The 15,680-nt window shown below is 36.7% G+C and overlaps 1 protein-coding gene across 1 annotated transcript in view; it reads right to left on the reverse strand.

Annotated features, from left to right (window-relative positions):
• Window positions 1-15,680, reverse strand: part of Svep1 (sushi, von Willebrand factor type A, EGF and pentraxin domain containing 1) — a 146,530-nt gene that overhangs the window by 66,660 nt on the left and 64,190 nt on the right. The window contains exons 14-21 of the mRNA XM_019209820.1: window positions 15,350-15,514; window positions 14,574-14,807; window positions 12,565-12,726; window positions 9,824-9,985; window positions 3,285-3,446; window positions 2,808-2,899; window positions 1,650-1,746; window positions 286-399 (exon numbers count right to left, since the gene is read on the reverse strand). Of these exons, the coding sequence (XP_019065365.1) occupies window positions 286-399; window positions 1,650-1,746; window positions 2,808-2,899; window positions 3,285-3,446; window positions 9,824-9,985; window positions 12,565-12,726; window positions 14,574-14,807; window positions 15,350-15,514 (1,188 nt within the window). The remainder of the gene's footprint in view (window positions 1-285; window positions 400-1,649; window positions 1,747-2,807; window positions 2,900-3,284; window positions 3,447-9,823; window positions 9,986-12,564; window positions 12,727-14,573; window positions 14,808-15,349; window positions 15,515-15,680) is intronic.

Below are 15,680 nucleotides of genomic sequence, written 5' to 3' on the forward strand. Positions count from 1 at the left end.
TTCTTTGAGACAGGGTCTCACTATGCAGTTGACTCTGCATTATGTAGCTCAGGCTGGTCTCGAACTCACAGAGACCCTCCTGCCTCAGCCTCCCGTGTGCTGGGATTACAGACATAAGCCACCACAACCTGCTCCAATGTATATAAATAATAAAAATTATACCTCTACAGTATGTCTATAATACTTTATTAACATATCCTAACAGTATATTTTAAATTTACCTCAGTGATGAAATCTTAATGGTTCCAGGGTTTATAGTATAAAAACGCGAGAGTTGTCCCTCACCTGTATAACCTGATGTGCACTCGCAAATGAATCCCCCCACTCGGTCTTCACAAATTCCACTGTTGAGGCAAGGCAGTGAGCTGCATTCATCAATGTCTGCTTCACACTTTAAGCCTACAGTGCAAAGCAAACATCGATGGACAATCAGACAGAAGAATGAATGCGAACAGAACCGCGAATCATTTAAAGGTAATTATCGCAACCTAAATGTAGGGGCCGAAAGGGCCACAATCTAGTTCAGTATTTAATGAAAGCCTTACCTGTTTCTTAACAGATTTAGATACTTTTATAAGAATACTTAGAAGATAATAAAAGTTTCCAAATTAGAAGCAGGGAGGGGGACAAAGCTTGAAAGTATAAAGTGGAGCCAGGAATTATGAAAATGTGGTGGGTGTTTAAATTAAAAAAACTATATTGTCGTAAAAGACACATTGCCATTAATCCTCCTCAAAATACTCTTTTTCTTTCTCTCTCTCACTTCGAACACACTCATCCTATCCTTCTCGCCACTGTCAGAGGCGGTTCTGGAAATCCTCTCTCATGTCTTTAGTTTCACTGTGGTGGGTGCCTTGATGTCCTAAATTGATTCGAAACATTTATTTTTCAGTCAGTTTGACTTTGGGGAAGGATCGGAAGTCACACGGTGCCCAGCCTGGTGAATGAGGTGAATGAAGACACACCATAGCGTTTTCATGAATCTGTCTTTCTGCTGAATGTACTTGGTCGCATATTAAATTATTTAAAATTAATTGGCATTTTTAAGGAATAGCTCATTTCCTCTTAAAATTATGTCTCTGGACTCAGCAGTGTGTGAACCACACTGCAAGGAAACATAGTTTCTACGTAATCAAGTCCAAAGCCATATTGTTTTTCTAAGCACAGTTTCCAGCAAGAAAGCAACAAATCGGAGCTGGTCACAAATGAGAGTTTGTTTAACAATGTTTACGCTGGACAGACAATCCGTCCTATGTTGCCATGCATTTAATTTGTTTTAGAATGAAACATTGGCTATATCTCCCAGAACTGTATTCCAATTTAGATTGTGAGTCATGATGTGAGTTTTTCTATTTTTTGGTACTGGGGATCGAACTCAGGACCTTGCACTTGTGAGGCAGGCAGCAGCGGCACTGAGCTAAATCCCCGGCCCCAGTATGAGTTTTTCATAGAGATGACTGCTCATGCTTCCTCCAAAATGTGCCAAGAAAATGTACGTGTGAAGTATGCATACTTTGTTAAACCAAACATTTTTGCACTGATATGGTCTGATGTATCTTGGATGATACACTTCTACTATTCCTAAATTCTATTCAGAAGGACACAATGATTGCTTATAAAATATTAAAATTCACATTCCTCTGCCTTACCTGTATATCCAGGTGGACAGAGACACACATAACCACGCCCAAGTTGTTGGCAGGTCCCACTGTTGTGGCAAGGGTTTAAGAAACATTCATGAAAAACCTACCAGTACAGAGAAGGCACGTATGAGAGACAAAACATCCATTTATTTTAAAACAGTCCTGTCTAGAGAGTCGGAGGCGGCAAAACTAGACAGCTGGCTTCTGCTTTCAGGAGTTCACTCAAGCTACCTGGACCACTGCCTGATGTATGGGGCACAAATAAAGTAGGTTATTCTTGAGAGGTGTTCTGGTGAACCCACGTGGTGTTCCTAAATTCTGGTTCCATGTTAGAATCAACCTGACACGTTCTAAAAATATACAAACGACTGAGCCCCAATTCAGGCCTGCCAAATCAGAATCTATAGGAGTATATTCTATACATCATTATTTTTTTAAATTAGCAGGTAGATTCTATTATGCCTGTAGGTTCGAAGGCTTCTGATTTAGGAGTACCAAGAAATTTCTGGTTCCAATAGGCTAAGTTTTAAATATGACTTATAAAACCCTAGGACTAGTTTTTAGAAAGAGAGAATAATAAATACAACCTTTAAGCCAAGAAATTCATGCCATTGAGCAAAGTGAATTCAGAGTAATGACAGAATCTACCCAAATTATCAGATTTAACAACTACTCTATTTTTTAAAAAAATGGAAAACAATTTGTTATGTTCATGAGCTATGTTTTTAATTTTTAAAAACTCACATCTTACTCCAAGAAATGATTATTTTTCGCTCGCAAAAATATGTAAATAATTTTCATGAAAGTTGAAGAATTCTTCCTGTCATTCAGAAAAGGCCATTGGCTAAGCCAAATATCCTTTTCAATTGGTGGGCTATATCCGTGGTATTAACTATTAATGAATCAAAGGCTTTAAATTGTAATTATAATTATTGAGCAGACATTGCTGGGAAAAACCTCCCATTTTTCTGGTACTCAGAACATCTACTGTTACATTTTTTTTTAAAGTTCTTATGAGGAGTCATGAATAAATACAATTATTCATTTATAGGAGTCATACATCTGATTAAAGTTTCAAACTCAGTGATTCTTCTCGGTGTGACAGACAAGTTAGTTTCTAAGCATTCCACTAGAGTACATTTTATGTGAAGAAAATGGACTTGCCTGGCTGCTAACTTCATACTTGGTTTGGATATGTCCAGGAGAGGCAAGGGGCACTATACTTTCCTCTGCTGCTGAGAAAGTTGAACTAAAACCTAATAAAATTAATAGAAATATTTTAGAAAAACATGTCAGTGTGGGATAGACACTGCCAATAATAGGCTCTTAATACTCTGGTTAAGATCCTGGTTGTCAGAATGAATAAAGCCACATATATTTATTTTTAGTAACATCAATCAGAAGTGGATAGAGACGGATGTCATGTGTCATTAAATTATAAACTTAACAAGGCAATTTGGAAGTTACCAAGTTCATTTCCAAAATGATTCTTGGAGCCACTGCCATAAAGAGACCTGAAAAAGGCAATTTTATACTCAAATCCAATGAGAACAGTAATATTCAGAAGTGAAGCAACCAAGAGATAAGCAAAAATATGCCTCCAACATGATATATGTTAGAAATGATGTCTTATCAACGTACTTGAACAATCTGTGATAGATCTGGCACCAGTGATCGTTGTAGTTCCATAAAAGGGGCAAGACAGACAGAAAGATTTCCCTGGGTTAGGCTGGTAATAGTCTTGAGGACATGGGTAACAGGGCATTAACCCAGAACGAGAGAACTCTCCTACTGGACAAGGTACTGCAAAGGTAAAGACAAATCATTATTGCATAAAAAGCAACACACCCTAAACTGAAAAGAAAATTGGCTTAACTCTGGCTGTAATAAAGCTTCTGAATTACTAATATAATCCCTTCCACATATTTAATACTCATACCATCTGATCATCCAGGTAAATAGTGTTTCCTTCTCATATTTAACAACACACATTCACTCGATAAAGATTAGAATTGGTCATGGAGTAATGTATTCTGATTTTCTACTTAATGTTATATCATAAACACATTCCAAATCATTCCATAGATCACCGAATAACATCATTTTAATACATGAGAAAGACATTTTCCATTGCTCCGACAGATCATAATTGGTCCAACATGTCCTCCATTTAGATTATTTCTACTTGCTGCTTTAATCATCAGTGTTGAAATGAAAATTTCTGCCTAAACCTTTGTATATTGTAACGATTATTTCCTTGGGATAATAGTTGAATTTATGTGGGCGAATTTGCATAGTTGAACAGTTGGACCTAAAAATATGAAAAAGATAAAGCTATTGATCTGTAACACCCAATCATCTTAAAAAGTAGCTTCAATGTACACTACTCCACCCGTAATATAAGAAATTGAGCTTCTTATTGCCTGTTTGGCAGCACTGGTGATGATTGCTTAAATTTCCTTTTAAATTTAAAGGTAAAATGGAGCTGCAGTGTTTTTTGTTTTATCTTGCATTTTGCTGCAAATGAAGGTGCTGTCTTTTTATAGTTATACACTTTTATCTTTTGCGCATAGTTGTCTATTATTTATTAGGGTGTTTTATAGTTCTTATGTATATAAAGTACATAAATTCTTTGACATAAAGAACAAGTAATCTTTACCACTGTTAATTTTTAAATGATTTTCATTAACATGTAATAATTATCTTCCTTTCTATTTAGTAATGAATTAATGTAAGGTAATAGATTTTTCTATGTTCTTCTCCTGTGAGACATACATTCCATTTGTGTATTTTGGAGCTATTTTTTGATGACAAGGGTTTCTCATGACCAGTTTACATTTCTTGCGAATTTTGTAATACACATAAATCTTCCCCCTCATGTTCTCATTGGATGCTATTTGGCTTCGTATATGTGCTGTCAAAGTGAGCACAGCTATTTGGCTTTGAATTGAACTTTTTCATTTTGCTCCCTGTGTCTTTTTGCCTTTTGTATACATGTATCTGGCAACCTTTTTTCATTTTTAACCTTGAAATGTCATTTCATGTTAGTTGTACTTTTTGTAAAATAGTTAAATATTGTCATTTAATCAAATCTGAATATTTTTGCCAATAATTGATAGAATAGTAACCAAACAAAAAATAGCCCCAAACAACACAAGCTTGTATTTTTTCCAATACTTGATTAGGGAGAGGAGATATGAAGAAAAACTACTCATTACTTAATACTTCAGATGTTTTAGGCTATGACCCAGTGATAAACTTGGGTGGAAAATACCCTTTCCTTAGGTGAACTGGTATCACATTTGGGTGAGCCCTAAAGCCACTATAAACTGAGATCTACTAAAACTATGAATACTCATCTGTACAAATGTAAATATAGAAGATAGGACACATAAAGGTAGTTTCAGCATACTTATCACTTGGGTTATAGATACTTGATAACAAAAAATTAGTTCAGTAGAAATAATTAGCAATATAGTTGAATTTAAAGGTACACTTAAGATTCAAGGGACCAGGATATTCCAAGTAGTGACATCCCTATTTATTTGTATTAGCAAATAAGAGAGTATTTATGATTTCAAGAGGTTTAGATTAAAGTTTTTAAGGAAAACAGCCAGTCAAATCTTTTGCAGCAAAAATTTTACATAGCCTATTGGCAAAAAGTGAAGAGCTGAAGTAAAAGATTAGCAGATGATATCATAGATATAAATGCCAATTAAGAAAAAATATTTCGTGTGGGTACTTTTATTATATGCAAGAAATAATTTGAAACTGTATCTTTGTTTTGTGAAAAACAAATTCATATACACTTTGATAGGACTCAGAGTTCCATATAGAGATTCATTATTGGGACAAATGTAATTGTAAACCTGCTGAGCTTAAAGGGCTTTCTAAATATCAAATTTACAAGGGAATCGCCTATTTGGAAAAAAACCTTCCAAGCAGCTAATTAAATTAGCTAATGGAAAGTATAAAAAGGTATAAAAATAAAACCTAGAAACTTTTGCTTGGGCCAGGGCTTGGGCCAGCTCAGTGGCACCGCACCTGCCTCATAAATGCAGGGTTCTGAGTTTGATTCCCTAATACTAAAAAAAATAAAGAATAAAGAAAAGAAAGCTTCTACTTTATGAAAGCATAAAGCTTATTTGAGAGAGTATGAGTGTTTATGAAACAAAAAAGATAAATTCCATTAAAAACTCAAGATGCTATAATGAATTAAACTGTTTTAATATATTTTCAGCACAATCTTAACCTTCAAAAAGAAAGATGTTTATGCCCCTATAAACTTAAAAATGCTAAAAATTATACAAATAAGTGATAATGATAAATATTTAGATTAAAAATAAGTCTGTTGGCCTCTCAAAATAGCTAACACGTTGTTGCTACATCTCTACTTTTCAGCATTGGAAGTGCAAAATACATTTGTATGTAAAAATTGCTTTAAATTATATTCCAAGAACAGACAGTTGTCAGCAGAAATATACCTTCAAGGGATGGTCAATTGGCATTACTACACTACAGACAGACCCTGCCTTATGACAGCTTGGTATTTTAATGATGCAAAATTATATGCATTTAGTAGAAACCACACTTCTCACTTGGAATTTTGATCTTTTCCTGGGTCAGCCATATGGAGTACAAGACTCTCTTATGAAGCTGACAGCAGCAGCCTGCTGCTGTTCCCACTTGGCCACATGGTCACGAGTGTAAGCAACACTGTGCCCACAGTATATATTGCTCTAAGCTGATATTCAGTGGGGTACAGGTATTAAGTGGATTTTCCACTTACAATACTTTCAATTCCCCATAGGTTTATTAAGATGAAATCTAATTGTAAACAAGGGAGCATTTGTATTCTCACTTGCAGTATCTATATGTACCTATATATTTAAGTATGTATAAATATAACAATATATGTAATGATACTATCTAGTACATAATACAGTACTAAACACACACATGGATTTTATAGCTTCTAATGGACCAAAGTTATGAGAAAAGAGCAAAGAAATTTTACTTAGTATCAAAAACTCAAGCGCTTTTACTATACAAAAGAGTGAATAACGTTGTAAGATAATAAGATATGTTAATTTATCAGAGGGTAGTAATGATTTCACTGAGTATCAAAATATGCAATCTATCTAAAATATATGCAAAAATAAATAACTTAATAGATTTCTAAAGACAAAGTCTGATGTCAATCACTCGTCCTAAGTTTTCTTTTAACTTTATCTCGGAGGACAGGGTAAGCGGTGGTGTCATTCTGGCTTAAAAATAATCTTTCCTTCTCCTATGGGCTAGGTTACAAACAGTGATGACAAGTCATTTGTGAGATTTATTGTTCAGATACAAACTATTTTCAAACCAAAGAATTGAGAAAAGGTAAAATGTACTGTGTAGAGGAAACTGTATTGTAACAGTAATATACTCACATTATAATTAAGGTGGTGTTGATTAATATTTTATGTTCAATATGCTAAAGAAATGCAAAAATGCTAACAGCAAAAATAAGATAAACTGTACAACATGCTCATAAAAGTAAATGAACACTAAAAGAGAAAGGAAAGAGCTGAGGACACAGCTCAGTGGTAGAGCACTTGTCTACCACTTGGGTTCAGTCCCCTGATCAAAAAAAAGAAAAAGAGAAAGAAGGAAGAACAAAAAGTGAGTTGAGACCTATGAAAAGCTACATCAGAACCATTTTAGGATTCATCCATATATAAATTTAAAGTAAATTGTGTTTATTCAACACTGCAGGAGAGAGGTTATGGTTTGTTATTCTTAAGAATACTAGGAGAAATTGACCAGTTACCAGAACTTGAGAGACTTTCTGGGAATTAGAAATGCTTAATCACAAATTTAGTGTCAGACAAACCTCAAGGCTTATTTAGAAAGCTAAAAGAAAAAAATGTCAAATATGACCTTGTTTCACTGTAAAAATCCTGGTTGCTTTTGTGGTGAGAGGAAACGAGAGCGGGAACAGTTTTTTTTTTTTTTTTTTAACTGTAGATTTTCTTCCAAAATTAGTTTGTACCTTTACAAAATAAAAGAGTCTCGAGCAGATTTATTTCAACCATCATGTGAAGCCTTTTTTGACTTTAAATTAAAAAAATAATGTAAGGCTGCTTTTACACAACAGGCATGATTTATGAGTTTCACTGAGGTTCTAGCAAAAAATATTTAAACTCTTCGGTGAAACATTAGGTTGATGAACACTACTCACCTGGTTCTTCAGGACGCCAACATTTACCTACCTTGATCCTACTAGACTGAGAGAGTTTAAACAGATGAGGTTCTAAAAGCCTATAATTCAATGCATGTTTTCCTTTCTCCCCATGATACTTAACTTGTAGGGACTGCATCTCCCAAGATGCAATGCTGGGCACCCCACTCCCAACCACCACACACACTCCCCAGACAGCCATTTTCTAAGATTCTCCGTCTTTTATTCCTGAGGTATTATGTGTGGCTAGAGTGCAAAGGGAGCAAGAGGTGTGTGTATGTGTTTCTGTGTGGCTTATGGAAGTGGGGAACCAGCCGTGGGCATCTTAAAAATGTCACTCATTCAATAAGAGAACAGATTTTTCATCTTCGAGAGGCCAAAGACTATAGGTTTTTAAATGAGTATAAGGAAGGGAGGGCAAGGACAAGGGAAAAAAATGAGAACCAAGACATGTCATGTAAAGGTACAAGATCCCAATGATGAATGTAACTGTACCGTATACCTAAAATGTACCAATAAATAAGTCACACATGTATAAATACTGAATAGTTTCTCTGGTGTGAAAAACTATAATAGTACACAAGATCCTACTGGGATAATTAAGAGTGTGAAATAGGAAGAAAAGGGCTAAAGGTGTAGGGAAAGTGGGAAGGGTAGGGGAAGGGAAATAAGGGAAAAGAAAAAATATGAGAAAATGTAAAAATGGAAATAAAGAGTTTGTAAATGGGGAGGGGAGGAGGGGGTGAAGGGAGGACAGGGACAAGGGGAAAAAATGAGAACCAAGACCTGTCATGTAAAGGTACAGGATCCCATTAATGAATGTAACTGTATTGTAGACCTAGATTGTACCAACAAACTCAATTAAAAAAATGTACTAATAAATGCAATAAAAAAATGAGGAGGGGGATTTAGCTCAGTGGATGAGGAGGATATATGTATTTTAGTTCTCATTTTGTCTTGATTTTTATATCCTCAGTGATGCTCCAGAGGTAGGCCAACGATTTTTAAAGTTTTTAATCCGGCTCTACTGACTTTGCATAATAGTTAAAAGAAGTTTTTGGAGTTTGTGGTAGCAGTTTGATCTTGACTGTCAGTCGTGGATTTCGTTGTCATTTTGTCTACATCATTTATTTTTGTTTATGTCTTCACGATTTTTTTGGTTGGATAATTCATACTCAGTGCAGATGTTAGTCAGAAATATTTAAACACTGGAATGCTAATCTTTCCATTTTGACTTATACCAGCAACTTTCATTTCCATTTTGACTATTAGTCCAGGAACTGGTTCAGCATTATCTGAAAGCTGGTTAGAAATGCAAATGGCTGGATTTCTCCCAGACCCACAGACTCAGAACTCTGGGGATGGGGCCCAGCAATCTCTTCCACCGTCCCTCTGTGCTCACAGTTGAGAAATGCGCTCGGTTGTTCCTGTCACTTTACAGTCCTCTGGGGGAATTTGGAAAGAAAACTAATGCTCAGGTTCTGTCGCAGAAAATTTCAATCAGTTTTGGGGCTTCTGGATTTTCAAAATATTTATATTAATGTGAAGATGACTCTAATGCGCAGGCAGAGTGAATATCCACTCCTGAAAATCTTCACGTTATAGGGAATGAAGTGCCAGAATTCAGAGAACAGTTTACATTCAGAGTTGCGAGAAATACTAGCCAAGAGTTCATTAATGAGGAAGCTAAGTTACTAGCTCAGATATATTTCTACCAACCCATAAGGCCACATGTTTGAGGCCTGGGTCCAAGTCTTGCACCTCTTTTGTGTTCCTAATGGCAGCAGCCAATATTTATACTCAAGTATTGACTAGATGAATAAAACAGGGCTCTCCAGAAAGCGCTATTTATAGTTTTGTACACAGTGGACATGCAGTTTCTCTACAAATATTCCACTCCTTCATGAACAGAGCAGAGCAGGTCTAAAGGAATGTCAGTGTCTAAAGCTATGCAAACCTCCACAAGCAGAAATGTCCACAGCTCCTCTCTTCACAGTGGAAGTGGGTTCTGGACACGAGAGGCAGCTCCGGGAACCAAATTCTGGCTGATAAGTGCCCAGTGGACACGATTCACAAGTCTCAAGGCCGTTGGATGAGTACGTGCCTTGTTTACACTGAGCTGAAAAGAAAAATGCAATGTGATTAATAACAACGATGTTACACTGCACACACCTAGCTCTGTGCAGGGTAGGATTTTCTACATTTTCATATAGGACAGAGTGAGGGATGGAAAACACTGTTCTTGTTAACCAAGCACAAACACTGTAGAATTCCCATGCTTCTATATAATAAGTTTTCGACTTGTTTCCACTTGTTTTCTGTTTGGCCCACACAGTGTGTTCAATAAATATTCACAGAATGAAGTTAGAAATGCATATCACAGTTTGTAATAGCTAAATCTTGGAAACAGCGCATTTGCCCATCCGTTGGAAACTGGATAAAGAAGATGTGGTTTTTCTATAAAATGGGGTATTACTCAGCCATAAAGAATGAGAAAATAGATTCATTCATAGGAAAATGGATACATATTGGAGATATACTTCTAAGTGAAATAAATAAGTCACACATGTGTAAATACCGAATAGTTTCCCTGGTGTGAATAATCTGCAACAATGCATAAGATTCTAATAAGATTACTGACATTTAGAAATGGGAAGAAAGGAGCTAAAGGTGTAGGGAAGGTGGGATGGGTAGGGGAAGAGTAAAAAGGGAAAAGAAAAAAATGTGAGAGAATGAAAAGATGAAAATAAAGTGTTTGTAGATGGGGAGGGGAGGAGGGGGTGAAGGGAGGGCAGAGGTAAGAGGAAAAAATGAGAATCAAGACTTGTCATGTAGAGGTACAAGATCCCAACAATGAATGTAACTGTACTGTATCCCTAAAATGTACCAATAAACTCAATTAAAGCTGAAAAAAAAACAAAAGAAATGCATATCACAGAAAAGCATTACCATAAGAACAAACCTGGGCACAAAGTAAAACCAAGTTGTGCCCTGAGGAATTTGTTTACGGAGAGGTTTTCAACTCCTACATTGTTCTCTTGATGAACAAAATCCTGAGTTGTGAGATTGGGGCACCTTTGTAACACTGTATAAGAAGTGGTTCTACTACCCAAGGGCACCATTTCATCTGAGAGCTTGCAGAGTTGAAAATAAAACTAGCCATAACATTAGACTCAAAGAGGCTAAATTCATAATAATGGCATGTAGCAGAGCCTCCCAGGCCAGACACCCTGACTTCCAGGGAAATCCTTTCCTGTTTCCTTCTTTCTCCAAATGCCTCACCTTTTCAGCACTGCTGACTATCGTACGCATTTCCAGCCACCCAGACATCCACACTTGCACAATGGCAAAGGGACGTGATTTTGAAATTCTTTAGGTTGGGCACATCTTCCATAACCTTAATTATGAAAGAAAAGGTCTCCCTCAGGAATTCTCTTGGAGAGCAGTAAAAATATTTCAAAAATATTGCATAGTTTTGGAGTGCATGCGTGTGTGCCTGAAGCATTTCATTTTTAAGCAAGTGGAGAATTGCTCTTGTTATATGAAATGTTATTCTAACAAAAAGCAAGCTAATGTTTGCTGGGTATCATGACAGTCTTTTCTACTAATTAATGTGAGAAAACTTCAGGCTAACTGATGAAGGTGGATTGGCATCTGACAGAGAAATTGAGTATTTCCAAAAGGAAAAAGATAATTTATTTTATAATGGGGGAAACTTTCAGGAAATAATTTCTAATTAAAAGATAAATTACTTTCAATTGTGCTCATATTTCATCCTATTTGCCATTTAAATTTCTGACATGGGACAAGGCTCAGAATATCCTACCCCAAAATATGGTACCTCGAATTAATGGATATTTTAAACTGAAGAAATCTGAAAAAAACTGCAGACGCAGGGAGGTCTCTCTGACCTTCTCTTGCCTGTTTCTCCTGAAGCAGGTTGTAAGAGATGTGAGAGATGCTCACCCTCTACTTCACCTGCAGAGGAATATCCTTACCTCTGGTTGAGAAAAGAACACAGAGAAGACTGAGCAAACAGGCCTTGCTAAATATCCCTAGTTTGTTAGGGCTACATCCCCTTGTCCAGCCATATTTCCCGAACTACCCACTTCATCAAACTCATCACAAGCATACACAAGTTTCCTTGCTTCTTTGGGTCTATATTTCTGAGGCTCCTATGCTCCTATATTAAATAAATGTATATGCTATTCTCTCACTAATCTGTCTTTTTAAAAAAATTTTTTATTGGTATATTTTAGGTATACAATACAGTTGCATTCATCACTGGGATCTTGTACATTTATATGACAGATCTTTGGTTCTTATTTTTTTCTCCATTCTCCTGGCCTCCCTGCACCCTCCTTCCCTATTTACAAAGGCTTTGTTTCCATATTTTTCCTTTTCTTTTCTTTTTTCTTTCCCCTTCTTACCTTTCCCCCACCCCTTTACCTTCCCCTACACCTTTCGACCTTTTTTTCCTATTACACAGTATCAATTATACATTTTGATTATGTGATCATCTCAATAACTGAGAAAAAACATTTGACAAAATTCAACACTCATTCATGCTAATCTGTCTTTTGATACAGGAGCCTCAGCCATAAACCAAGTGATGGGTGAATAAAAGAAATACGTCTTCCTGTACAACTGGACACAAAATCCAGGATGCTGCTGCTCACTGTGTCCTTAAACCCCTACCTTTACATTCAGAGACACTTCTTGAATGGAGATATTCCGTGTGAGTCCCAGCAGGACAAAGTTTGCACTCTAATTGCCCTTCCTCATCTTGATAAGATCCCAGGAGACAGCTTTCACAGACAGAATGCTCCAGAGAATAATAGGTTCCCAAAGGACAATTGACTGTGGAGAAACAAACAGGAAACACTGAATAAAGCACCACAGACATGGAACACCCTAGGGTTTTTTTTCCTCCCAAGATTTAACAGTAGCAGCTCATGATTCAAGGGTTTAATTTTGTTACCAGAGGATTTCTCCTAAGGTAAAACTTTCAGAAAGGTACTCCTGAAAACCAATAAATCTTTTGTAAAAAAATTTTTTTAAGAAAATGCAATGTTTTATTGACCAAGCTTAGGACTTACATAATGAGGTTTGAAAGTACGGGTAAAAGTTCTAATAAACCTGATTATTGTGGAAAATACACAATAAAGAGAAAACAGTCGGAAGAAAAATATAAAACAATAAATATTTAATTTGAGGCTTTGAGATAGCAAAAATGTTTTCTTTGTTATTGCTCTGAATGTTTTCTCTTATAAAATTGTTTGCCATTACAGTATAAGTTCCAGATACAAAACCAGGCAAAAGCAGTGAGACTAAAACAGATGTGTTAAGTGGAGTCTTGTTTCCAATTTCATGAGTTATTGCTTCTGAAGAAAAATGTGAGGCATCCTCAGACACAAGGACTATTTTTAAAATCTTTTGGAGATTTGATTTACTATTTGGTAGGTTTGGAGGGGCTCAGAAGCTCTTGAGGCCAAAGTTAAACTCACTGCAGAAGTTACCATCAAAGCTTTTACAGAAAATAGTATCAAGGTGATTCTGGGATATTAAAGTGTACAATTACTGCCAGAGTAGTTACTGAAAATGCATACCCCAGTCCCTTGCTTCCAAAGTGTTAGATGATTAGTTTTGGGTTGTGCCCAAATCAGGATGGGGTTCACAACCATTTTAGGTAATTCTGACACGAGTAGTCTGAAGGTGACACGTCGACCAAGGCCATTCCTGGTCTTTTTCACAAGGCGGTTTGGAAGGACACTTTGAATGTCTGTGATGGGCTGACTTTGTCTCATTATGGAAAAGCCAGTAGGCTTTTGGAACAGCAGTAAGTACTACTGCAGAAGATTTTGAGGAGGGCACACATAAGCCAGGTCTACAGAGAGAGATTAACTGAGACTTCATTCGGTTCAGCTAAGTGAACAGAGATCAGAGGAAATTCTGTTAACTAGAAACGATGACTTCTTTGGGGAATAGGTCAGAATTGGTCCAGATTGTGGCAGTCTATGGGCTAAAAGTTAAGGGGCAAGGGGAAGGGAGAGTGAGACATGACCTCTAAATAGGTCCAGGTTATCCTTCTGGGATAACGAAAATGTTTTGGAGATAGAGGGAAGTGATGGTTGCACAACACTGTGCATGTATGTAATGCTGCTGAACTGAATACTTTAAAATGGTTAATTTTATGTTTTGTGACTCTTATCTCAGTTTAAAATGTAGTTAAGACTTCAGAATTTGCTGCCTCAGCTGGAATCCAGCTGCATCACTTTCGATCTGAAGGGGTAAGTTGTTAGCTCTCTGTATTCAGTTTTCTGGGCTTAATAACCATGGTACAACATAGAGTTGACGCACAGGATTAAACATGAGAGATGCTCATCCAGCATTAAGAAGTGGTTAGGAAATGTTACTTGCTATTACTGGAGCTACGGCTAAAAACTACGAGGCTTAAAGACCTAAAAATGAAACTAAGATTTAAATCCCTATCTGAAATAGTTTTCTTGTCCTGACCAAGAGTGGTTTCTTTGATTCTGAAGACCGTACATTGTACTACTATAGTATAGTGAAAGTAGCGACCACACAAAAGTAGCAAAAGGTCTACTTCATTTTAACATTCCTTTATCTGTAGTTGTAAGATGATTCCACCCATCTAATGTGGCCAAAGACGCACTCAGTATTTGCAACCACAGGGAAAGTCTTACCACACATGCGGCCTCTCAGCACAGAGCCTGGTCTGCAAAAGAGAAAAGCCTTTTCTGTTTCCAAAGAATTGCTGTCAGCGACAAGCATTTCCGAGGCAAGTTGGAAGGAATACATGGGCTCTGTGTTGAGGGTTCTTTTCAGTCGATTTGTAATAGTTTCCAGTGTCTTAATGAGCCGCTGCTGATTTTCCAATTCAAGGGTATCATTTCTTTCCTCCGGTAATGGCACACTAGCTGAGATGAAAACAAAACAAAATAAAACATAATACACACACACACACATGGCATTTTGAAAAGGCCACTGTAGTCAGCTTTTGCCAAAAAAAGAAATGCTATCTTCAACATCTTTCAGGAAAAATTAATTCAGAATAAATTTGACTACTACTTATTGAACAACTAGTCCATAGGATCATATTAGGAAGAGAATAATTTGCTTTAATCCTTTCAGCGGCTTGGGAGGGTCATTACTTTTAGAGAGGGTTCTTCATTGTAACGTATTAAGTTGCTGCAGATTCTTGCATTTTAAAAACATGCCTGTATCAGCACGCTAGCATAAAAATGGAGCAGGATGCTTGCTTCCTGCTGCGAGGTCCATGAAAAACATCTCTCATTGTAAATAGCAAAACAACGAAGAAGCTTACTTGATTGTGCTTTCTCTAATTCTCAGTTCCAAGGACATTTCTTATTAATGATAACTAATGAGAGATTTGAGAAGTAGGTTTCCAATCCAAATTTTCACACAACAAGATTTTTTCAAAAAGACAGACTAACCTTACCTGTGATATTAAAAACTAGCTTAATTTTGTGGTCAGACAATGGGATGCTCCTTTTAATCCGTGAAGATCTGGCTTTGCCAACGCCCGTGGGTGTTGCTTGCACAGCATCCAGGAAGTCATCGTAGGAATAATCCAGCCTGTTGGCTGTGCCCCAGCCACCTGGTCCTGACAGTTGGGGCACAGAAACAAATGACTGTATAGTTTCAGTCTCGTCAGTATTTAACTTCTAGCTGCTAAGGCACAAGTCGAATTGCACTTGACCATGTTCCAAGCTGCCCACCATGGACTGCATGCAGCATTCTGTCTGTAATCTTCTGTTGCGATTTCTGGA

This window comes from Fukomys damarensis, unplaced genomic scaffold (assembly GCF_012274545.1).
Source record: "Fukomys damarensis isolate Sample0158 unplaced genomic scaffold, DMR_v1.0_HiC HiC_scaffold_36, whole genome shotgun sequence".
NCBI classification, from domain to species: Eukaryota; Metazoa; Chordata; class Mammalia; order Rodentia; family Bathyergidae; genus Fukomys; species Fukomys damarensis.